Here is a 24,759-nt window from a genome sequence, read left to right on the forward strand (position 1 = left end):
CAGAGGAAAATAGCTCTTTTTGTTTAAAAGGCAATACTACATGCAGAGGTAGGTAATCTTGGGGACTAGGAGCAAATTCTGAATGTGCATATGATGAATATACAATATAACTACCATAAGAAATTTTCTATTTACAGAATGGCTGCTAAAGTGGTTAAGGCTAGTCACAAAATAGTCATTGCCAAGATGAGGAACCAGCCCAGTCCATAACAGACCCTGCCCCTTTTGTACATGCATAATGATGTCATGCACATGTATAAAATAGATGGATCTTATCATATAATGGCACTGTGTTGCTTTTGACATTTTGATGAAAATGAAAATCTCCAGTGTCATTCCTATGAGACCCAAATTCTAATACTCCAAATAAACATGTTACAGACTGGGGCTTGACTGCAACATGTCAGGTACTTTTTGCATGGTTTTTATTATAGGAAATATTTTTTTTAAAAAAATGGGACAGGGAAGTGTCTGACATCCTGTAAATAAATAGTTCCAACAATAAAGAACTGCATGTCTGGATGAACAGAGTAGTTTAGAGACTGGAAGGTCTTTAGTCAAAAAAGGATAACAAGAATTGGGGGAGATAAGGAATCACACACACACATACACACCAACTGTTGTGGTTAGCCGGCAGCAGGTGCGGATAGCTGAGGAGAGTGAGGACTTAGATGAGGGGCCAGGACCATTAGGGAGTGGACTGCTGCCTTCAGAGATTGTGGGGGCTGGCAGCAGTGATGAAGAGGTTCCCGAGGAGCCTGTGCCAAGTGTGCGTGCATGCAGGATTGCTCACAGGAAAGAGCAGCTGCAACAGCAAGGGTGACTTGGGAGTAAGGCTGCAAGGTAATGGTCCCTCCTTCAAGAAGATAAAAGCCAGCTGTGAAGCGAACGTTCTTTGCAGAAAGCAAAGACATTTTGTTACTCAGCCTCAAGGACATTACAGTTGGTATTTGAAGACTCTTGTGTTGTAAAATATTTCCTATCTGTTGTTTTTTGGCAGCCTTGCAAAAACTTGGCAAGGCTCTTTCTTGTCGGAAGTAATTAGTTGGAAGCAGCCTTTTAACTGTGAAGAAACAGGATTCATAGATGAAACATTAAAAGGTTGTGCTGCTGCCTTTGTCTTGTGTTTGTCTCTTGGAACCAGGTTTGGGTCAGAACGCTAATAATGGGATTTGTCTTACCATAGACAGCATACTGGTTAATGGCATGACTGAGATATCATATCAATGTAGTTAAGGAACTTATTTTGTTGTTGTAATACTATTGCCAAGATAGAGGAAACAGTCCTAGGATACTCTCAGGAGCCAAAACAGAGAATTCAATCTAAGAAGTATAATATTAAAAAAGGCTGTTGGATATTAGTTAACAATTTATGTTTATTTAATTTAATGGCTACTTTTCTGCTTTTGTTCTTTACAGAAACTGCAGGCATAATTTCTTTTTTCAAACATGTTTTTTCTTTTATCTCCAAAGATAAATTAAAAAAACAAAGAAAAAAGACTAACAAAAACCCAACACCAACAACAACAAAGAAAGAAAAATGTGTACAAAAGAAGAAAAAAAGCCAAATACCAAATACATTTAACATTAAACATTTTTTAAAAATCCAACTTGGCTGAGTGCTGAAAGATACATAAAAAAATCTAATATATTCCCCTCCTCCTACATAATGGGTCTACAAATAGTTATCAACTTGCCCATCTGTATTTAACAAAGATGTTCTATTATATAAACAAATATTCCTGATGTGGAAATCCACTGATCTAATAACCATATTGACCCAACATTTGTGTGTTTGTGTGAGTGCACGTGCACATGCGCATGTGTAAACAGTCAACAGGTCACCCCAGAGTTAAAACTAACATTCAAATCCCTCTGTTAGTCTTCTGTCATTGTATTTAACATGTAGAAAATCTACAGCTTCTAGTCTCTCATCAACTTGTCTAATCCATTGTCTTTAATCAGAGCAGTTAATTTTGCCATCTTTGCTAATTCAATCAATTTTAAAAGAGAAATGGCAGGCATAATTTCATGTCCTAAAAATGGACTTAGTCTCAAAGTAAGATACAAATAGCACCAATACATTATAAAGGATATAATAAATTATCTGAGTTTTATAAAACCATTAACCATCCTGTCTTATATTTGTGCTATACTCTGGGTTTAAAATTATTTGTTAAGAGAGAAGAAAAATACATAGTCCAATTCCTTCAAAGAAAATGTGCAGCAATAGAGAAGTCAGAGAAATCATTAGTTAACTTCATATGAGTTTATACATAGCAAGTTTTTTTTTATTAACAGGATGAAAAAAAATATGCTTCTGAACATTTACCAAGAAGCAAGCCACAAGCCAGCATTTATACTTGCATTGTAATCTGAAGACCACAAGGCTTATCATACCAGCTGGCACTTCTTTCCAAATGATTAAAGTGTAACGATTTCCCTTTATTTGCTAAGTTTGTTTTAGAACTTGTTCTCCAGGTAGAACAGCTTGGTTGATGGGAAAGGTTAAAAGTCCCCAGCAACATTATGCAACATTCAGGCAGTTCATTTTTCCGTCAATCAGCTTTCTTTCTTCACCATTTTGGAGGACTGCCCTCCCTTTGCTTACCTTCAGTTGTAACAGGGTGTGATTAGGCAGTGGCCAGGTGCAGCAGTAATATGTTCCCAGCGTTTTCCCTCCAGCTAAGAGATAAAAAAGTAATATTCTGCAGTAGGCTGAAATTGCTACCAAGATTTGCAGCTGGCTAAAGAGAGTTTTGAAGAGCCCTATGAGTTTACAAAAATGATGCTGATGCGAACCAACTGCAAGAGTGAGTATTCTTTACAAACCTTTTTTGCCCTATATCAAAACTTGTCTTTTTCTCCTTTTCTTGTTGCTCCAAGCAGCATTCCTAAGAGAGCTGACTTTGTTTGCTGTTTGTTTTGGGATTTTTTTTATATAACAGAGCTTTAGTGGGCCTTTCCCTCCATGTTTACTAATATATCAAATATATTAGATTAATATAAAGTAAAATGGCTCCCATGTGCTGGAGCAGGCACCAAACTTTTGTTTCTCAATTCATAGCAGCTACAGCTCAGCCAAGAACTTAGGGGCAGTCTGATCATTTCTCTAGTTCAGAAAGGATAACCTATCTCTGAATGCATTAAGTCTTATATGCATGACAGAGAAACAGTTCTAATATATTCTGTGATGTATTTTGTTTATAATTATAGAACATTCCTCCTTCAAACAGATTATCTGATTTTTATCATGGCAAATTTTGTAAGAAAGGAAAGGGATTGTTCCTTACCTCAAAATAGTATTTTTCAGTACTATAGAAACCACTTCCTACCTACTATGTTTCTTATGTCTAACAAAATATAGTACTTTTACTTCATATGCTTGATTTATTAACATAGTCCAGAAAACATAATAGTGCCTTATTTTACATCCGGAAATGTATTCAGATATCTGGTTGCTTAATAACTCCTGCTGTCAACGTCTACTATTCCTCCACAGCAGAACAAAATATTTTAAGCCAATGAATCCTGTTTGGATGGATCTTGGATGAGTACAGTGCAGAGTAAATTGAAAATAATTGCAGTCCCTTTGTAGAGATGGGTGTAATATACAATCACTGAGTATATGTGGTTTGAGCATATTAGCTGTGAGTGGTAGGATCTGTAGTTCAAGGAAGGTGCTTTGTCATTAAAGCTGTTGTAAAATGTTGAATGCTAAATTAATGGTAATAGGCTTAATAGAATCTGTTTTAACAAAAGAGATTAAAAGGAGAGTGAGTCAGAAAGGAAAGGTAGGGCTTGTAATATTATATACAATTTGTCCAAAGTCTGTTACACAAAATGCAATATAATATTCATCCAAAGTCTGTTACACAAAATGCAATATAATATTCTCCTGCAATATAACTTATCAAGGTTGTTGTTTCCAGGAACTAAGGGTGGTAGGGGGTGGAGACTAGGTACTTGTAGCTGCCAAAAGCAGCCAACAGGAACTAGAAAGAACTCAGTTCCTAACTATATCATAGTTATGGAAGCATCAGAAATCAGGCATAATACAAAACTTTTGTCAGGAGATGATGGAGAGTACCATTTTAACATTAGGCAAATGCAAATGAACTGTCTGCTAGGGATGAGGCAAATGCTATGACACACAGCCCTGTATTTAAAGAATGACTGCTAATCATATTCAAGGGATAGTTGTGGGGAAATGTGTAGGGAATAATGTTTGTACACTCAAAAGAATAGAAGATAGAATGCCAGAGACATAGGAGAAAACAGCTCTGAAGTCTCAAGTAGCCCCTTCAGTTTTTTTCACCTGCCACACTCTTAATACAGTTGAAGTATACTCATCTAAGAGAAAGATATTGATATGTACATGCACCCAATATATGATCTACCCACACTTGGTGCTATTATTTCCATATCCATAGGTGCGAGGGAATGAAGGTAGGGTTGGAGTCTATGTTTGGAAAAACCAGCTGCAGCCAGAAAGCCTTCCACTTTCCTAAGGCTCAGTATCATAGCTCATGCTTTTTGCCAAAGGACCCAGAAACTTAAGAAATGGGCTCATTCATTCATACATTCATTCACAATTACATGCAAGCAGTCATGGCAGCATTCTAGCTGCCCGATTAATTGAACTATATCCTGGCATTTCCAGGAATGTGCTGATGTCAAGAGGCAGCCTCACCCCAGGCTACAAAAGAAAAAGCTAAGATTGTGGGATGGGTTTATAGACGATAAGAAAATGGCAATCAGAAAATGGAGGCAATTTGTTAAGACTGAAAGCTAATATAGGCAACATGACTATCAGTCAACTGCCTAGACCTTAAGCTTTTAGAATGCTCAGAAACAACACTGCTTAATTGCAGAGTTTGGAAACAAACAAACAAACAAACAAAAGAGCAACCACACTGAGGCAACATTTCATCCCGGTCAGTACAAGAACTTTTGGAGGAAGGTAGAAGTTGTATGGAGGATGGAATCAAGACCAATAGTCTGTTGATGGGAAAGATATATGCCACAATAAAGCTTTGTGTACAGATTTGCTATACCATTAAATCTCAAATCCTTGGAAACAAAGAAACCTTACAATGAGCACCAGGCTTCACCAAACCAAAGATCTGAGATGGTAATTCATATATGTATGTATGTATGTATGTATATGTATATGTATATGTATATATGTGTGTATATATATGTATATATATGTGTGTATATGTATGTTTTCTTAAGTTTTTGAGGTCTTTTTGAGGTATTTTTTGAGGTCTTTTTTCAGTCTCTATGGCTTAGAAGAATAAGTACCCGCCTGGATGAACACAAAAATGCAGTAAAAAAGCTGGAACACACTTCCTCACTAGTCCAACACATGAAAGCAACAGGTCATAGCATCGACTTCAATGGCACCCAAACCCTAGCCACTATAGAAAACCCCAGCCACAGAATTATCAGAGAAGCCATAGAGATTGAAAAAAGACCTGAAAGCATGAATAGAAGAGATGATTCTACCAGACTGTCAAATTATCTGGAAGCCTGCACTCTCAAACAAAAAAATCTCCACACCACAAGCCAGGCAAACACCTGGGCACAAACAGATCCCCCCTGATACCTCCAGCTCAAACACACCCCAACCAGACACCCAGATGAAATCTAGCTTCCTAATAAATGATAGCCGTCCATTTACTCGGAGCCAAGCTGCATTAAAAGCCTCCAATACAGGAACACAATGTTGCCAGCCAATCAAGACAAAAAAAGCCACAAAACAGACAGATCTTAGAAACACCAATCAAGCAGAACACAGCAAACTCCAAGACCAATAAACACAGACCAAGACTCCCAACCAATCAGGATTAAGAAAAAACCATTCTGGCACAGCAGTAGGCTAGCCCCAAATTTAAAACTGAAACGGCTGTGAAGACTCACAGACGAAGACAATACAGAAGCCTGATGATGGCAGATGAGATTCTGCCGAAACGGGGTACTTACATGTATGTTATTCAGCTTTGTTCGGGTATTTTCCCACGTCATTATAGTTGTGCTTTTAAAGTTGTAGCAATGTTTCGGCAGAATCTCATCTGCCATCATCAGGCTTCTGTATTGTCTTCGTCTGTGAGTCAGACTATATATATGTGTGTGTTTTCTGAGGTTTTCGCGGGTATTTGTATGTGGATCTTTGGTTATTCCGGCTTTCTCCCACATAAAATTGGAAGTATCTAGGCGACGTTTCGATGAAGTCTCATTCATCATCTTTAGGCTTGTGTCTTCGGCTTTGTGCTTCTCGGAGTAAAGACACAAGCCTGAAGATGATGAATGAGACTTCATCGAAACATCGCCTAGATATTTCCAATTTTACATGGGAGAAAACCCGAATAACCAAAGATCCATCCATATATATATATGTATATATATGTTTTCTGAGGTTCTCGCGGGTATTTGTATGTGGGTCTTTGGTTATTCGGGTTTTCTCCCACGTAAGATTGGAAGTATCTAGGCAACATTTCGATGAAGTCTCATTCATCATCTTCAGGCTTGGGTCTTCAGCTCTGTGCTTCTCAGAGTGATGTGAGGTTGCAGCTGCTTCTTCCTTTTAACTGCTAGTGGGGGTATGTTCTCATTGGTTGGGGGTTTGGCTGTGTTCTGATTGGTTGGGGGGTTGGCCGTGTTCTGATTGACTAGAGGTGTGTTCTGTTCAGGTGGGGACTTGGTTGTGCTCAGGTTAGTCTTAGTTGCTGGAAGATTTGAGCTGGTGAGCTGTGATCCTGCTGTTTGGCTTCGAGTTCGTGGTCGTGCTGCATCTTCATGGTGGGTGTCAGTTTGCTTCATGTATGGCTTGGAGGGGTTTGAAGTGGGTAGTGATGCAGCTGCAGTGTGGCTTCTGGTCCATGGTCGTGTCTCATCTTCTGTGTGGGTGTGAGTCTGCTTTCTACGTGGAAGTGTGGTGGTGGCATCTTGTGTGGCCCTCATGGGTGTGGGTCTGGTGTCATTCTTCATGTTAAGTACTCGTCTGTTCATGAGGGCGGGTTTCCAAATGGCTGGTAGGCGGGAGGTGTCATCTCGTTTGTTCATGCTGTGTGGGCGTTTTTCTATCTCTATGGCTTCTCTGATTATTCTGCTGTTGAAGTGTTCGGTTTTGGCGATAGTTCTGGTATTTTTAAAGTCAATCTCATGTCCTGTGGCTTTGAGGTGTTGGACCAGGGAAGAGGTCGGTTCTTCTTTTTTGATTGAGTTCTTATGTTCTTCAATGCGTGCACTTATTCTTCTGTTACTTTGTCCAATGTATGTGGTGGGGCAGGCAGTGCAAGGGATTTCGTATACTCCTTGGTTTTCTAATTCGATTTTGTCTTTGGGGTTTCTTAGGATGGTGGATATTTTTCTGTTTGTGCAGAATGCTGTTTTAATGTTGTGTTTTTGGAGGATCTTGCTGATTTTGTCTGTAGTGCCTTTTATATATGGGAGGAGGGCTTTGCCGTTCTCTTGTTCTCTGTCTTGGATTTTGGTTGGGGTTTCTTTTTGGATTAGGTGGGTAATCTTATTTCTTTGGAATCCATTGGCTGTTAGTACGTTGTTACGAGTACTAACGAGTGTGTAGTTTGGTTTTTAGGTGTTGTTCGTTGGCTAAGCATTTTGTTCTGGAGATGAGTGTCTCGGCTACGGAATTGATCTGTGCTGGGTGGTGGTGTGAGAGTGCGTGTAGATAGCGGTTTGTATGTGTTTTCTTAATCCATAGTCCAGTGGCTCCCTAGGACACACCATCTACCAGAAGAAAATGCTTAGCCGACGAACAACACCTAAAAACCGAAATGTATGTATGTATGTATGTATGTATATATGTATGTATGTATATATGTATGTATGTATATATATATGGCATTCAGCTTTGTTCGGGTATTTTTCCACGTCATAGCAGTTGTGCTTTTAAAGTTGTAGCGACGTTTCAGCAGAATCTCATCTGCCATCATCAGGCTTCTGTATAGTGTTCATCTGTGAGTGGTTTCAGATTTGAATTTGGGGCAGCCTATTGTTGTGCCAGAATGGTTTTTTCTATATATATATATTCCCTAGAATCATCCAAGGGTAGAATAGTATAGGTCAGGGGTCGCCAACCTTTTAGACCTCACGGACCACCAAACTCATAATTTTAAATCCCACGGATCACTAGTTCTCAGGAAGAGAGGGTGGTGGTATTCTGTGATCAATAGGAAAACGGGGTGAGGGATTTTTCTGCAGCCTTTTTGGGGGGATTTTCCCAGGGCCTCTGTCTGCAGACAGAAACCCTGGGAAAATCCCCAAAAAAGTCTACAGGAAAATTCCCCACCCCGTTTTCTTACTGATCAATTGTTCTTTATTTGGGATCGCAGGATACTGTTTCCAGCTCAGTTTTCAGTGGGGGGAGGAAAGCAGCAGAAGCAGCAGAAGTATTTCTTTCTCTCCTGGTGGAATTTGGGGGAGAGAAAGACTTTTGCTGCTTTCCTTGCGTGTAGCCAAAAGCAGAAGAAGAAAGAAGTGGAAAGAATCAGCCCTGTGCCCAGGCAAGTTCCCCCCGCCCTTTCCCCCCCTCTCCTCACTACCTCGTGATATTCACAATGCAAGTGACGCAAGCCTTGTGTTCCTGCAGGCCATATGGGCAGCGCAACCTTGCTCCCACGCAGCCTTGATCAATTGCTTTGGGGGATGCTCTGGGGTGACATTTCCCTGCAGACCACCAAAATTTTCTCATGGACCACCAGTGGGCCATGGACCACCAGTTGACAACCACTGGTATAGGTCACAGATGTCAAGCTTGTGATGTCACATAATCATCACATGACGTATCATGACTTTTATGCTCTTTGCTAAACCGGGGATGGGTGTACCCAGTGTGTGGCACATTCAGCCTGCAGGCTGTGAGTTTGACACCTCTGGTATAGATTTATTCTGGCAAGATTTTGTATATATGGTCTGAGCAAATAAAGAACTGAACTTTGGCTGGATTGTTCTATGTCAATCTTGGACTGTGCCTGACAACAGCTTGCTGTTTCACTAACAGCTTTGTGTGTGTGTTGATTTTTCAGGCGTTGATTTTGATAGCATCATAAAGCCTGATAATTTATTTTTTCTGATTTTTCAGAACAATAAACAACAAAGACCTTGATGATTCACACATTTATTATACTATAAGCTTTGTTGATCCCCAGTACTTCCAAGAGTGATACCATTTTAAAAACTTTTAAACAACCACCCGATTGATTTTAGTCCTTTAGATCCAATAACCAAAAATCCAAAAATCACCAAGTAATCCAAATAATCCAAAGCTGTTTCTTCTTGTTTCTTTTTTCCACTTTGTCTTCCTGAGGTTCTATTATCTTGTTACAAAGTTTCAGTTGGAATGTATCTTTTAGGAATCTTGTTAAAGTTTCACTGTTAATTCCTTTTACTTCCAGGTGGTCTCCTCCATTTTTCCAGAGCCCACCCTTTTGTTTTTTCCTTTTCTCTCCTTTCCTTCTTTTAAAGATTTTTTTGAAAATCCAAAAGTCTTTATTATCCCTTTGACATTTTATTTTCAGCCTGTTAATGTCAAAGTGGATTTTTGTCAGTTTCTTACTTAAATCTCTTAGTTGTCAATATGGGGAAGGAAAGAAAAAAACAACAAATCCTTTCCCTTCCCTCTCTCATTCACCACTTCAAAATCTTCTTTGGGAGCAATGTTATTCTTTATAGTTCAAATTCCAGGGTACCTTATGTTGTTGCTTTTTCTGTTCGACCCGGTCAGCCAAAACTTTCTTTTCTTATCTTCCTCCTGCACATTCTTTTCCGGTCGAGTTCTTCTTTGAAGTGGCCATTTCTGACCACCGCTGCAACTGCCTTCAGGAAAGGGAGTAATGGCCAGCTCTCCTCGACCCTGCTGGTGGTCGCCCCCTCTTCACCACCTCTACGGAGTGGCTTAGCCCCAAAACCAGACGGCTCGAGGCGCTCCAGCGGCGAGCACAGTTCAAAACCACGCACCATCGTGGATCTCAGTCCGTCACCGAAGAAGCTCAAACCGGAAGTCCCCAAAAAACAGAAAGAAGATGCTCAGGAAGGAAGAGGGTTTTTTGGCTTCGTATTTCAATTTTTAGAAATGGAGATCCTGAACTATGAGAAACAACAAGAAATGCCCCTAGAACAACAAGGGGGGGTGGGTGGGACAAAGAAGCCATCTTCAATGACCAAGTAATTCTATGTGGGGAAAGAAAAGGAAAGGGGGGAAAGAGAGTGGAAAATTTAAGATCTGAAAAAACAACCCAAAAAAAGAGAATAGTTTGAAAAGTAATTACAACATTAGGAAGAAACAGAAGAGAGGATTACAGAAGAGAGAATTAGAATTAGAGAGACAAGGGGTCAAAAAGGGGAGGGAGAAGAAGAGGGGGAAGAGGGAAAGGAAAAGAAGTTATAAAGGACAGAAACAGGACATAGAGAAACAGGGAAAACATACAGGGATTAAAGGTATAAGCCTATTTAGAAGACACAGAGATAATGGGTGAAAATTTAATTGAAAGAGGGATTTTGCAAGGGTACATAAGATAGTATTGTTATATTAGAAATAGAAATTAACTTAGAAAATATGAAACAAGTGTGATTAAAATGATAAAAATACTCATTGTAATATAATGGAATGTTTGTTAATAAATTAAAGAGAATGAGAGAATGAAATTAGGAAAGGATGGGAACATTTTAATTATTATAAAAATGTAAGTGAAGAATATGAAAGAAATATGGAAAAATTATGGAAATGTTATAAGTGTTCCTAAGGAAGTATGATACCCCATTGAAAAGAAATGTTAAAGATGTTAAAGATTATAAGTAACATTAATGATAGAGCTGAATTGGAATAGAATAAGTATTTTATTTATTATTGTTATATATATATACTTTCTCTTTAAGAACCTAATGTGTATTTTAAGAATGTACCAAGCAGAATTCGACTGGAAGTTATGTGTTATATTGAATGTTATCATTGTAAAGGCATAAATTGAAGTTTAAGAATTGAATGGACAAAAATTAAAAGATACAAAGGTGTTATACTCCAATCAGTAACTACAGGGGAAAATATTGTTTAATGAGAAAAGAAAATATGAAATTGAAACAGGACAGACAAAAGTATAAATATAATGATTAGAAAGATATTGAAACATAGAAAAAGATATATATAATTGAATTTAGAAAGGAATGAGATAATTAAAAGCAAGGTTGAGAAAACTAAGGGAAGGGAAAAATTATTGAGAAAATGTAAAAATAGTAATAAGATATGGAATAGAACACAAAGATGAATATGAAATTGTCTTTTTGTCTGTATGGAGAAGTGATAACCCGGGACCATGCTATTCTCAAAAAAAATATTTTATTTGTATTATGTTTTGTGAAAACCCAAATAAAATATTTACAAAAAAAAACAAAAACCTTTGTCGATCCCCTACATTATTCCTTGTTGTGATTGGTCTCAAAAATATAAATAATTTACTGCTTTTTACACCTAGCTGACCTTAAAAATTTTGATTATTGTCACAGCCCTGTTTAATTTTAAGTCTGTTTTAACTGAGATGATACCAGCTCTACTTGCTCAATTCCAGACTTTATATTTCAGCTGCTTGGAAATATTGGTTTTAAAAGGTTTTATTAACAATGGGCATTTTCTTTTTTTATTAACTAAAACTAGCATTCTAAGTATTTTATACAGGAGCAACAGTGCAACCCTATATACAAAAGGATATTTTGCTGAATTTTTTGGACTTGGTCTAGATTCATATATTCACTGAAGAAAAAATTAATAAAATCAATACCTGTCATGCCCTTGTTGGAGCCTGATTCTGAAGGGGAAAATTGAGCAGCTCGATAGGGAGTGGAAGTGTGGCTCCAGTGGCTGTAGAGGAAATGGGGGAAAGGCACAGTCCAGCTGGGCATTCAGAGGAATCCTAGGGCATGCAGGGAGGAATGGAGAAGGGAGCAATGTGGCTTGTGAGAGAGAAGAAGGCCCTGATCCCTTTCATTGGTTGCAGCTGGGAGAACAGGATATAAATGGGGTGTTTGCACACAGCTCCTTGCTGGAAGCAAAGCGTGCATTATCTTGGTCGAGTCTTATCTGGGTTTTGGCATCCTCCCAACTGTGGGTGCTGCATTGTCCTTTGAAAGTCTGCAATTTATCATCCTGGCCTGCTGTGTTAATCACATCCTCAGTGTGGTTTGTGTTGGTTTTTTTTTTAAATTTCTAATTATCTTTACTTTGGATTCAGACTGCATTTCTGCCTTTCGTAGACTGTTTTTTGAAGAGTTTGTTATCCAGCCGAGGATAATTGGACATTGGGGCCAAGTTGGAGGCATTAAAGGGAATTTATTCTACTTTTGTGACTTTGTTATTTTTGTGTCATGCCCTGGGTCATCACAATACCTTTCTAATCGGGTTGCTCAGAGGCTAGATACAGCTATATTTAATTAAGCTGCGTCAATTAAACATCATGTTAATTTAAGCTATTTTATGCATTCTCTGCTTATGAATTAGCATACCAATAATAATCTACTGAGAATATATCATTCAATATATTCATGCATCAATTCATTGCCATTTTTTCTTCTTGCCTTATTTGATTATTTTAACCTGTTTTGTTATATTTTTTCAGATTTTATAAAATTTGGAGGTTTTATCTTTGCATCTGTCTGCGCTTGGTATTTGGGGACAGTATTGGCATATCTCGTACCTCAAGATCCATTAGTATCCACATTTAACCAGTTGCTTCCAGAAAAGCCAAAAATATCCAGTAAGTGATCACATTTCCAATATATATGTTTTAATATGCACTCAGTTTTCATTTTTTTATTTGCCAAAAAATAAAAAATGCTATCCCAGATTTGGATGACTGGACTATGGATTAATGTAGGTTCATTGTCTCCTTTGGTTTCTGAAATCTTTGAGCATTGTCTGCCCACATATGCAATTCATGTTTAGTTAAAGCAAGCAGATGTATTGACATAGCCCTACCCACCTTCGCTACATTTCATTAGCTGCATCTTCTCAAGGACAAGACGTAGCAGGAAATGGAAGATGAAGGCAGGAAGTACATATTTACAGATGTTGCAGCTTAACTGCACTATATAATTGATATTCTTGCTAGTTTTTGATTTGTCAGGTAGTGCTTTGTTTTGCTAAAGAGAAACTTATACTTCTTAGTAAACTCAGCTTGCAATGCAAATATTGACCCAACTCCAAAGAGTGAAAAATTAAGACAGCTGAAACAGTGCAGTTAAAGCTCCAATTTTGTACTGTAGCCATCTGGATTTTTGCAGTTGGGTTACAGCATGAATGTTTAGGAAAAGAAGAGTAAATCGCCGTTAGGAGGAATACATTGTTTTCCTGGGAAGATAAAAAGATAAACTAAGGAAATAAACACAATTGTATACAAAAAGTTAAATTGAAAAATTATTTTTAAAAATGCCAATAGATAAATATAAACATTAACTGTTGAAAAAGATACAGATCAGAAAAAGAAAAAGATCAGTTGAAAATGTTCAAGAAAACCTAAAATAAAATAAAAACTTGTGGCACACCATCAGATAGCAATGTTAGATATTCAAAATTAACACTGTGAATAATAAGACAAAACCTCCTAGAATGCATATGAATCAATATAAAAGAAAAAAAAGAATGACATTGCCATAGGTGTATACTACAGGCCACCCAACCAAGCAGAAAAAATAGATATACTTTTTGCCAACCAACTAACAAATGTATGTAGAAAACACACTACAATAGTAATGGTGGACTTCAATTACCCTGACATCAATTGAAAGACTAATTCCACACCAAGTGAGAAATTGAATAGGTTCCTGACCAACCTCGCTGACAACTTTGTTGTCTAAAAGGTAGAGGAGGAAACTAGAGGGACAGCCATACTGGACTTAATTCTTAAAAACAAAGAAGTGATAGAGGGAGTTGGAACCGCAGGAACCTTGGGTGAGAGTGATCATGTCGTACTAGAATTCAACAAAATGCAAACACAAGTAATAGAACATAATAATACCAGAATCCTAGATTTTAAAAGAGCTGATTTTAACAAACTCAGAGAAAACTTGGGAAAGATTCCTTGGATGAAAACCCTAAAGATGAAAACAACCCAAGAAGCTTGGGAAATTCTGAAAAATATGATCATAAAAGTCCAATCCAGCACAATACCAATAAGAAAGAAAAACAAGAAATCCAAGAAGAAACCAGTATGGCTGTACAAAGATCTCTCTGATAAACTAACTGACAGACAAAAAGGACAAGTACAAAAAAACTGAAAGAAGGACACATAACTAAGGCAGAATATCAGCAGATAGCCACAACCTGCAAAGACGAAGTCAGGAAAGCAAAGGCTCAAAATGCACAAAGACTTGCAATAAAAATCAAAGATAATAAACACATTTCTTCCAACATATAAATATCTAGAAAAAACATCAAGGAAGCAGTCAGTCCACTAAAAAGAGAAAACAGCAAGGAAGTAATAGGCAACAGAGAGAAAGCAGACTCATTTTTTGCATCGGTCTTCAGGCAAAAAGAAACTATAGCCCAACCTATCAAAAACATAACTGTAAAAGGCAGACTAGAAATAAAAGTTAAAATAAGCAAAAAAAAATGATAAGAGAACACCTGCCTGATCTTGATGAATACAAATCACCAGGCAATGTTAGTAATAATGTTATTTTATTATGTAAAAATCACTACTATCTTTTGCTGCCATCTCTCCAGGGGGTCTGCCCAAGCCCCTATCTTCTCTTTAAAAATGTATTTCTTTTTATCCATTTCCCCCTTTTTTGGTCTCTTAATCTATATTGTTCCTGATTTGCTTCATAAGTCTTTCTTGTCTTCTCTTTCCTTGATTATTCTTGTTGCTTTATCTGGTCTGTTTTTTCTTCTGATCGTTCTGTTATTTCCTCTGTTTCTTTTGTTGTTCCTTGCCTGGTTGAACATAATGTATCCAAAATATGATACATTATGTACTGGATACGAATTTTTATCCTGTTAAAAATTGTGTTGTTTTCCAAATTTTCTAGCACAGTTTGGTTTAAACCTACTGTTGTGGAGCGGCGGTAGATACGAGGCAGACACAGAGCTAACAGCAAAAGGCTTTATTCCACAAATAAAGGGTTGCCGCGGCTGCCGGGGCTAACAGGCAGTCAGCTGGCGGCAACAGCTGATGCTGTTTGACAGTGCCTTTTATAGCCGGCTGTCAAACGGCATCAACCAATGGGAGCGGTCAGCGCTCCCGCCTGAAGTGCGGACCGGATTGAAGACTTCAGTCAGTCTACGGACACAACACTCCTTTCCCCTGGCCAGGAGTATGCGTAGTCCTGTAAGTAGGCCGGGCGTCTGCGCAGGCGGCCAGATCGTCTCAGTTCGCGTGGAGCTGCAGCAGGGTAAGAGTTCTCTGCTTCCCGGTCGCGTTGTCGGTCAAAGGCAAGGGAACCTCGTTGTCGGGGGACTCTGGTCGAGGAGCAGGTGGCAGTCCAGGTAGGCCCCTTTGCTCGCGGTGCCCTGGGAGAGCCTCGGTCTGCGTCGGGTGGTTCGACTCACTCGCCGGGTAGCGGTGCCCTGGGAAAGTCTCAGTCTGCGTCGGGTGGTCCGTCTCACTTGCCGGGCAGCGGGGGTCGATGGCAGCCATTCTCCAACGCCTTCTCAGCTGGTCAATGTGCCGGCGCCAGGTACGACCATTGTCCAGCAGAACCCTGTAGGACTTAGGCCCAGTTACTGCCACAATTTGCCCTGGCACCCATAAGGGGTGTCCTGAGTAGTTTCTGGCATAAACCAGGTCCTGCAGGGTGAACTCCCTGGCCTGGCTGTCAGATGCCAAAGGGGTGACCGAGGTGTAATGGGGGTGTAGCCTATCCAGGGTGGTTCTAAGGCATCTGCCCATAAGGAGCTCTGCAGGGGATTTATTGGTGGTGGTACAGGGGGCTGTGTGCTGGGTCAGCAGGTACCTGGAAAGTTTGGAGTGCCAGTCAATTGGGCCAAACCTCTCCAGGGCCTCCTTTACTGTCCTGACTGCCCTTTTAGCCATCCCATTACTAGCAGGGTGAAAAGGGGCTGTGGGGGCGTGCCTGATGCCCAGGTTGGCTGCAAAGACCTCAAATTCGCAAGAGGTGAACTGGGGGCCATTGTCGGATACAATGGTGTCTGGGAGGCCATGGGTGACAAATACTCTGGTTAGGGCTTTTGTGATAGCAAGAGTGGTTATGGAGGGCAGCAGGGCCGGGTCTATCCACTTTGAAAAAGAATCCACCATGACTAGGAAATTTCGCCCTTGCACAGGGCCTGCCAGATCAATGTGCAGCCGGGACCAAGGGGCCCCAGCGTCTTCCCACCTGGCAGGCGTAGATGATGGTGGAGTTGGCCTGGTAGCCTGGCATGGCTGGCATGCACTCACCCAGCTGGAGATCTGGGCATCCATGCCTGGCCACCATACATAACTGCGGGCCAGAGCCTTCATCCTGACGATGCCCGGATGGCCCTCATGCAGGACCTTTAAAACTGGCCCTTGTAGTTTAGCAGGGATGACAACCCTAGTCCCCCACAGCAAACAACCTTGTAGGGATGACAGCTCTTGCTGGCGAGTCTTGAAGGGCAGGAATTCAGGGGTGTAATCAATTGCTGGCTACCCCCTCCCCACCCAGTCCAGAACTTGGGCGATTACCTTGTCCCTTGAGTGAGCAGCAATGTCACAGGCAGTGATGGGAAGGTTGAGATCGTTGACCTCGAAGATAGCGTGGATGGGCGCAGGATCTTCAACTGGAACAGGCAGAGGGCAGCGACTGAGGGCATCAGCATGGCACAGGTTCTTTCCCGGGCGAGGAACCAGCGTGTATGAATAAGCAGCCAGGAATAAAGTCCATCTGGTCATTCTTGGGGATAGAACCTGAGGGGTTTGTTTGTCCCCAGACAAAAGGCCTAATAGTGGCTTGTGATCTGTGATTAGTTCGAAGTGGTGACCATAGACGAATTCGTGAAACTCTTTGACAGCAGCAACTGCAGCCAAAGCCTCTTTGTCAATTTGGCTGTAGTTGCGTTCTGCTGAGGAGAAGGTTCTTGAGAAAAAGGCAATTGGTACCTCAGAGCCATTGGGCAGTCTATGGCTCAGAACAGCTCCTATGCCAAAAGGGGAAGCGTCTGCAGCCAGGACTAAAGGTAGCTGCTGATTGAATTGTATTAATACTGTATTGGATGTGAGCAAGGACTTGACTGATTGGAAGGCATGAGCTTCCCTTGGTCCCCAATGCCAGGGGGACTGTTTGTCCAAAAGTCTGTGCAGAGGTTCTGCTATGGAGGCTTTGTGTGGGAGGAATGCAGCATAGAAATTTAGAAGCCCTAAGAAGGCCTGGAGCTCAGTCTTGTTGGAAGGTGTGGGTGCCTCGTGGATAGCCCTGACTTTGGACCCAATTGGGTGTATACCAGAGGCGTCAATTCTATAACCTAAAAAGTCCACTTGCTTAGTGGCAATGGTGCACTTATCCCTTTTAAGTTTAAGGCCATGCTGTCTGAAACGATCAAGGACTGCTCTGACTCTAAGTATTAGTTGTGGCTTGTCAATGGCTGAAACCAAAATGTCATCAAAATAGGGGACTACGCCTGGGAGTCCCTGGAGAAGCCTCTCCATTAGAGCTTGAAAAATCCCAGGGGCTACACTTACGCCAAACTGGAGGCGCCTGCATTTAAATGCACCCCTATGGGTGACTATGGTTTGTAATTCTGCAGTTTGGTCATCTACAGGGAACTGTTGGTAGGCCTGAGACATATCTAATTTTGCAAAAATAGTCCCAGGCTCAAAGGAATGTAAGAGATGTTGGATGACAGGGACAGGGTAGGCGCTGATTTGCAGGAACCTATTCAGGGACGTCAGTGCAGATTCTCACGCTGCCATCTTTCTTAAGTGGGGTGACTATGGGGGTCTCCCATTTCGCAAAATCTACTGGTTCTAATACCCCTTGCTTGAGTAATTTATCTAGCTCCATATCCAATTTGGGGCGGATAGCAAAGGGTACCCTACGAGGTTTCAGACAGATGGGAATTGCTTGTGGGTCTACATTGAATGAAATAGGGGTACCAGAGTAACACCCCAAACCTTCGCTGAATACATCAGAATAATCTCTGGAAAGGGTGTCCACTTCAGTGGTTAAAACAGTGTGGATACCAGTTATGCTGAGACCAAGAGCAGGGAACCAATCTAATCCTAGTAAACTAGGAAGGGCACCATCTACCACTACTAGAGGCAAGTGGCCTTTAAAGTTTTTGAATTGGATTAAAAACTTGCCTTTCCCGAGGACTGGGATGGTCCTTCCTTGGTAATCACGCAGAGTCAGATGACAGTTCAGGAGCTTCTTCTTAGACAACCTTGGAAGCATCTTCTTTAGAGTTCCCCAGGAGATGATGGAAAGGGCAGAGCCTGTATCCACTTTCATCTTGCAGGGCTTACCTTCTAAAGAAACAAAAATGCTTATTTTGTTAGAGCCTGTGGTAGTATGATCTGAGTGGTAACAGGTATAGCAGTCCTCAACTTGCCTTTGAAAAATAGGAGTAGGCTGAGGTTTTTGTGGAAAAGTTTTCCCCGCTTGGCAGACCCTAGCTAGGTGGCCCTTTTTCTGACAGTTCAGGCAAATGGCATTCCTGAATCTGCAGGATGCCCTGAGATGGGTTCCCCCACAGCTTTGGCAAATGGGTTGCTGCCTGGGGGTAAAGTTGGTTTTTTGTCTTGGTTCTTCTGGAGGGGGCTTCTGTTGTCTGAGGTGGTTTACATCGATTGGTTCCTCAGAACTCTCATCTAGGGAGACCTCATCAAAATGAATAGTTGAGCTGCCTTGTCTAATGGGGTTCCCCTGTATTTCTGCTGCTGACAGAGCAGATAGCTCAGCAGCTTGTGATTCCTCGATGGCTATAGCTAGGGTTAAGTCCTTTTTGGCTAGTAATCGTCTTTGAAGTTTCAGGTCCTTGACCCCACAGACAATTTGATCTAGGAGCATATCCTCTAGGTAATCCCTGAAGCCACAGTGTAAGGCAGCTGATCGTAAAGCTGCCATATACTCGCTAACTGACTCCCCCTCAGCCTGAATTCTCCGCCTGAAGGTGTGCCTCCTAGCAATTTGAGAGGGTTTAGGGGAGTAGTGACTGGAGAGGATCTCCTGTAACTCCTCCCAGGGGACAGCCCTGACAGAACGAGGAGCTACCAGCGCCGTGGCGGTGTCAAAAACCGCGGCTCCGCAGAAACTTAAGAAATAGGATTTCTTCCTATGGGCTGTGGCATCCGCGAGGTCAATTGCGGCCAGGAAGCAGTCGAAGCGACTTCTATACGATTGCCACATCTCGGCCGTTGGCTTGAAGGGTGGGAATGCAGGATTCAAAGTCATCGTGCGGTGGCAGCGTCTATCTCCTCGGCTGGGGAGGTTTTAAACTTCGTGCTCTCAAAAGAGCACCCGCGGCTGCGCCTGTCAGGCGGCATCTGTCTCCTCAGCTGTGGAGGCTTTAAACTTCGCGCTCGCAGAGAGCGTCTGCGGCTTGTGACAGTCAGCTCGCAGCGGCTTCGGCTCTTTTTGAAGTGACTGAGCTCAGCTGCTTTTGTCCGGTCGCCTCTTATTTGTATCCCGCCCTCGTCGCCAGTGTTGTGGAGCGGCGGTAGATACAAGGCAGACACAGAGCTAACAGCAAAAGGCTTTATTCCACGAATAAAGGGTTGCCACGGCTGCCGGGGCTAACAGGCAGTCAGCTGGCGGCAACAGCTGATGCCGTTTGACAGCGCCTTTTATATCCGACTGTCAAATGGCATCAACCAATGGGAGCGGTTGGCGCTCCCGCCTGAAGTGCGGACCGGATTGAAGACTCAGTCAGTCTACGGACACACCTACTGCTTGCTATATTTCTGTAAATATATTTCTATCATTTCCTACAGCCTTCCAACAGTGTCCGGAGAGATGGTCCAATTTCATCTTCTGTTACCAGAGATTCCTTAATATATGACATCTCTACTTTATTTATGTTTTTAATTTTTTTTAAAAAAGTCTATTTCTTCTTTATGTTTAGAATCAATGTGATTTTTTTTTACTGTTCAATCATTGGTATACTAAGTTTTAGTTGTTATATTACACCAATAACCTTTTAAACATAATTATACTGTCAAGATCTTGACCAATGCAGCTTTTCTAAAAGATCTACAATAATGAAAATAAAATGAACAGATATTGCTCAAACAAATTAATTTCCTGTTTATACTGTAGCTATTAAGATTCAGTTGCAAATGTGTAGCCTCAAAGATTACTTCTCTGTTCTCTATTATAGTGCCAGCCCCCAAAAGACAGAAATGTGACCACTGGTCTCCATGTTTGCCTGGGACTTATGCTTACCGCATGCTCAGTGGAGGTGGGAAGGAGAGATTTCCCAAAATCTGTTTTGAAGATAAATTGTAAGTACTTAAGGCCATGTTGAAATAACTAAGATAATTTGAAATAACTAAGATAATTTGACATTCAATAGTTATTCTCACTATAAATTCTGGAAGATAAAACCCCAGCTCTCTAGAACGGAGGAGATCGGAGGTAGAGTTTTATGATTCCTATAACTCACCAATGATTATTAAACCATAGCTTTAAACCATAGCTTTAAACTTTCACCTAGCCAAGCCTTTTAAGGCTAAGCCTTTCTTTAAATTCATGTGTTCTGAAGCTTCCATCACGCTATTAAAATAATTATCTAAAATATGAAGTCACACAACAATTAACTTGCTATAATTGATAATATAGGAAAAGGCCTATCCTATATTGATACTGCCTATTTATTTCAATTTCAGAATCGTAAGTGAACAAGAAGGAAATGCTGGAAGAGGAATAAATATTGCTATTGTAGACTGTAAGTAAAAACCTATAACCTAGGAACTATAACCAATTTCATGCAAGCTTTCATTAGCATATGTTTTCTTCATTTTCCAAACATCTGACTTTCTAAAGGAGATGTGAGATGTGCAAAGGAATTTCAGAAGAGAAATATATTTCATTGACAGATACCATTAAATAAGCATCTATATCTTTCTTTCTTTTTTAAAAAGCTAGGGCTTCTAGGGGAGGTATGTTGATTTGATGACAGTTCTGCAAAAGCAGAGCCAAAGATTACAGCAAAAACCAAGAAACCAGTTCCTTGGCACTTTTCTGGATAGAGGATGGGAGATCATTCATATGTGATCTTGGACAGTTGTTCCCTGAGAGGAGACTGTACGTCAGTGATGGCTAACCTTTTCGTCGCCGTGTGCTGAAAGTGCGTGCATGCACGCCTGCACCCATAATGCAATGTGTGCGCCCCCTGCCTTCTGCGCATGCGCACATGACCCTCGCACATGCCACACACCTCTGCGCATGCATCTCCTGCGCATGCCCTGCCCCCTGCGCATGCGTGGCAGATACCCCACAATCAGCTGGCTGTTGGGAGGCACACGCACTTGCAGTGAATCTGTTCCAGGAGATGGCTTGCATGCCAGCAGAAATGGCTCTGCATGTCTCTTCTGGCACGCATGCCATAGGTTCGCCATCACGGCTGTAGAACAAGAGTTTTCTGTGGATTTGAGTGATTTGGGAGGCAACAGGATCAGCAATGTTGTTCACAACTGTGGCAGAAACTTTAAAAAGACACTAAATTTGCAAATTTCACTTTGTAATCTCTTTCAGAAATTGCTCATTAATTACTTCTAAGGTATTAGAGGCTTTTTGGAATGATAAGTTTGAAAACACTGAGAGCCTTTAATCATGAATGAAAGAAAGCTTCAATTATAAGCATGAGAATTTAAAGAATCTGAAATAAACAGAAAAAAAAATAAGTTTTTGATCTTGGAAAGTTATAAATGGACTAAGGGTCCATGTAAACTTGGAATATTGAAACTTTTTTGACATTGGACTTAATTTAAAGTACAACAGCTTTTTGTGGGAAATAGATTATGTTTTGGTTTTTACAAGTCACAGCATATATAAATAGTTTCATGGTTTTAAAACCAGGATGCAAGAGGGAACTAAAGATTTTAGTAGAGGAAAGATATACAAATCTATAAATTAATGCAAAACATTGTAACAATAAAAATACTGATGGAGACTTTTGAAGAATGAAATGAGAAAATAGTAGCCATGATAGTAACAATGTCAGTAATAATGTCTGCTTCTATGGATAGACTTTGTCCAAAAGATGTTATTGAAGAAATATCCTTTGTAGAATAATCTTTTTCTGATAAGATAGAGATTGTATTAAAAGATGATTCACAACTGACAGGCCAAGACAATTATTTAGAAAAAGATAGTTTATTAGATCTATAAAAATACCGGCTGAGGTTTAAAATTTAAAAAGAAAATACAAAAGACACACCAAGAGAATGACCTGCACACTTTTTCTACTGGATTTACAAAAGGGGCTTGTTAAGGCTTGGAAGAACACTTTGCAATGGGACAAAGAAGAAATGGAGAAGAAATCGAATCCTAAATATTAGAATGAACAAAATATTAGTATGGTGGATTGACATTTGGAATGAGACACAGGGAACTGTCTCTGAGAAAAATGCCAACCCTGAGAGAACTCAGGTAGCAGTATTTATTGAGAAAAAACACAAGCAAAATACAGTATGCATATTCAGAAAACAATGACCTCAACAGGAGATTACTTCACCAGCATGAGAACACACAATCTTGGAAAGTCCCAGATGTTACCTTGCTAGGATGAGATCATACAGCCACGGAAAGTCTCATGGGAAAGTTTGGAAAGTCCCATGAGAAAGCACAACTGTGTATCTTGAACTTTCACCCATTTTCCTGTTCCTTCTAAACTGGCAGAATCAAAACAGAATGAGGCACTCTGAGCAAAGATACTCCTACCCCCACCAAGAATGCCCACATCTTCCTAGACTTACTGCTAGTTATACAAAGGCCTTACAGAAAATGATAAAATGATTAATAAAATATATTACCACATTCCCTCCTTTTTTATTTATTCAAAGATAGGGGTGTTTTAGTGGCATAGTACACAGTTCCCTCATGACCTGATCCCACGCCGGAAGACTGAGGTATACATTTGTAATAGATTAGGAATACATTGAATAAAACAACATAATAAGATACATATAGCAATAATAATAACAACCCCTTGCAATAAGGAGCGAAACCATGATCCATCAGGAAGCCAGGACCACAGACTGTCCCAGAATGATGCATTAAACCCATCGGCTCCAGATTGATGCTGAGCAATACGATCTTCCATGTCCTGAACAGTTTTTTGTAATGTTTGGCTCATAATTATGTATAAAAACACAACAATGCGAATGAATTAAAGCACAAACTCCTCCTTGGGCAGCTAACATAATATCTAAAGCATATCGATTTTGCAAAGTAACTGTACGAATTTCAGACATTTCTACATTAATCATCTTAATATTCTTTATAGTATCATTAAACATAACAACAGTAAAATTATTTAAAATATGAATATCCCTATAGTTCATAGCAATTCCCAAAGGCGGGATAAGACCTCGAGAAATTTGTGTCCATAGATTACCTCCCATGGTTAGACCTGATTCCAGCTCACGCTTGTTGCGGATTCTGCCTTCAACCAAAAGAGTTAATTTTGGTTTGTCATTTTGCCTAATACCTTGCATAATAGAAAACACACTAGACTCTTCAACCCTATCCGTAGATCCAAATCCACCCTGACAAATTCCATCTGACTCTCCCAAAGACATAGATGGCAAAACTATAAGCTGTGCAAAACAATCCCCTTTTTTCAAAGATTGAGGGACAGGTGAGTGAACCTGAATTTTGATCTGACCCTCATAATCCGAATCAATAACCCCAGGAACCACAAACAATTGACGCCCATGAGCCGATGATCTAGGAAGAAGAAGACCCACAGAAGCCGGAGGCAACGGTCCATAGAAATCCGTTGACCCCAAACAAACTACATGCGGAAACCCCAATTCCAAATCCTCGGCTAATGGAAGATCAATTCCTGCTGAACCTTTAGTAGCTGTACCTCTCTCTGGTGGCTCCAACCCTTTGGACATTACTTCACTCTTTAGAGTAGGGAGAATGCCCTGATCCCTGCTTCCTAGTTTTTTCCCTCCGAATGAAGTCTGCACTGATTTGCCCAATGGTATCCTTTCTTACATTTTGGGCACACTGATTTAGGACGAACACCCTGTCCCATTGATCTCTTATTCTGCTGACTTTGACCTCCTCCAGGAGCCCGACATTGCGCTTTAAAATGTCCAGGCTTCCCACAATTGAAACAATTCCCCTTTTGAGCATGTCCTGTTTGTAAAGCCAGAGCTAAAGTTTCCATGTTAAAAGACTGACTCCCTACCTTTCTACATGCATTAATCAAATCCGCGATTTCTCGCTCTCCACTTGCTACCAGTGGATTTAAAATCTTTCTGCAATCTGTGTTAGCTTGTTCTACTGCTAACTTAAAAAGCAACTCTTTCTGGGCGAATTGATTATCAATTTGTCTTTCAATAGCCAATTTCAGTCTGCTAATGAAATTTTCATAGGGTTCATTGTTCCCTTGTTTGATGTTAGTAAAGGTCTTCTCACCACCTTCGCCGTCAGGGAGAGCCCCTACAGCTTGAAAAATTATTTGTGGGAGAAGAATGAACCCTTCCTCAGGCATACCATCTCTCTGTTGTTCCACTGTTGTAAAATTACCAGCTCCGTAAAAGCTGATCTGGGGTAACATTTGCTGTTCCCCTCTGGACTGCCAGCTGTCTCCAT

General features: G+C 40.5%; 1 protein-coding gene across 1 annotated transcript in view; it reads left to right on the forward strand.

The window, feature by feature from the left end:
- Nucleotides 1-2,478: 2,478 nt before the first annotated feature.
- Nucleotides 2,479-24,759, forward strand: part of FAM3B (FAM3 metabolism regulating signaling molecule B) — a 28,574-nt gene continuing 6,293 nt past the window's right edge. Inside the window, exons 1-4 of the mRNA XM_026673990.2 lie at nucleotides 2,479-2,813; nucleotides 12,633-12,770; nucleotides 20,309-20,432; nucleotides 20,817-20,875. Coding sequence (XP_026529775.1) covers nucleotides 2,786-2,813; nucleotides 12,633-12,770; nucleotides 20,309-20,432; nucleotides 20,817-20,875 — 349 coding nt within the window. The 5' untranslated portion in view covers nucleotides 2,479-2,785. The remainder of the gene's footprint in view (nucleotides 2,814-12,632; nucleotides 12,771-20,308; nucleotides 20,433-20,816; nucleotides 20,876-24,759) is intronic.

This window comes from Notechis scutatus, chromosome 5 (genome assembly GCF_049901735.1).
Source record: "Notechis scutatus isolate UNSWTSFEM ecotype Mainland chromosome 5, rNotScu1.2, whole genome shotgun sequence".
Classification (NCBI taxonomy): domain Eukaryota; kingdom Metazoa; phylum Chordata; class Lepidosauria; order Squamata; family Elapidae; genus Notechis; species Notechis scutatus.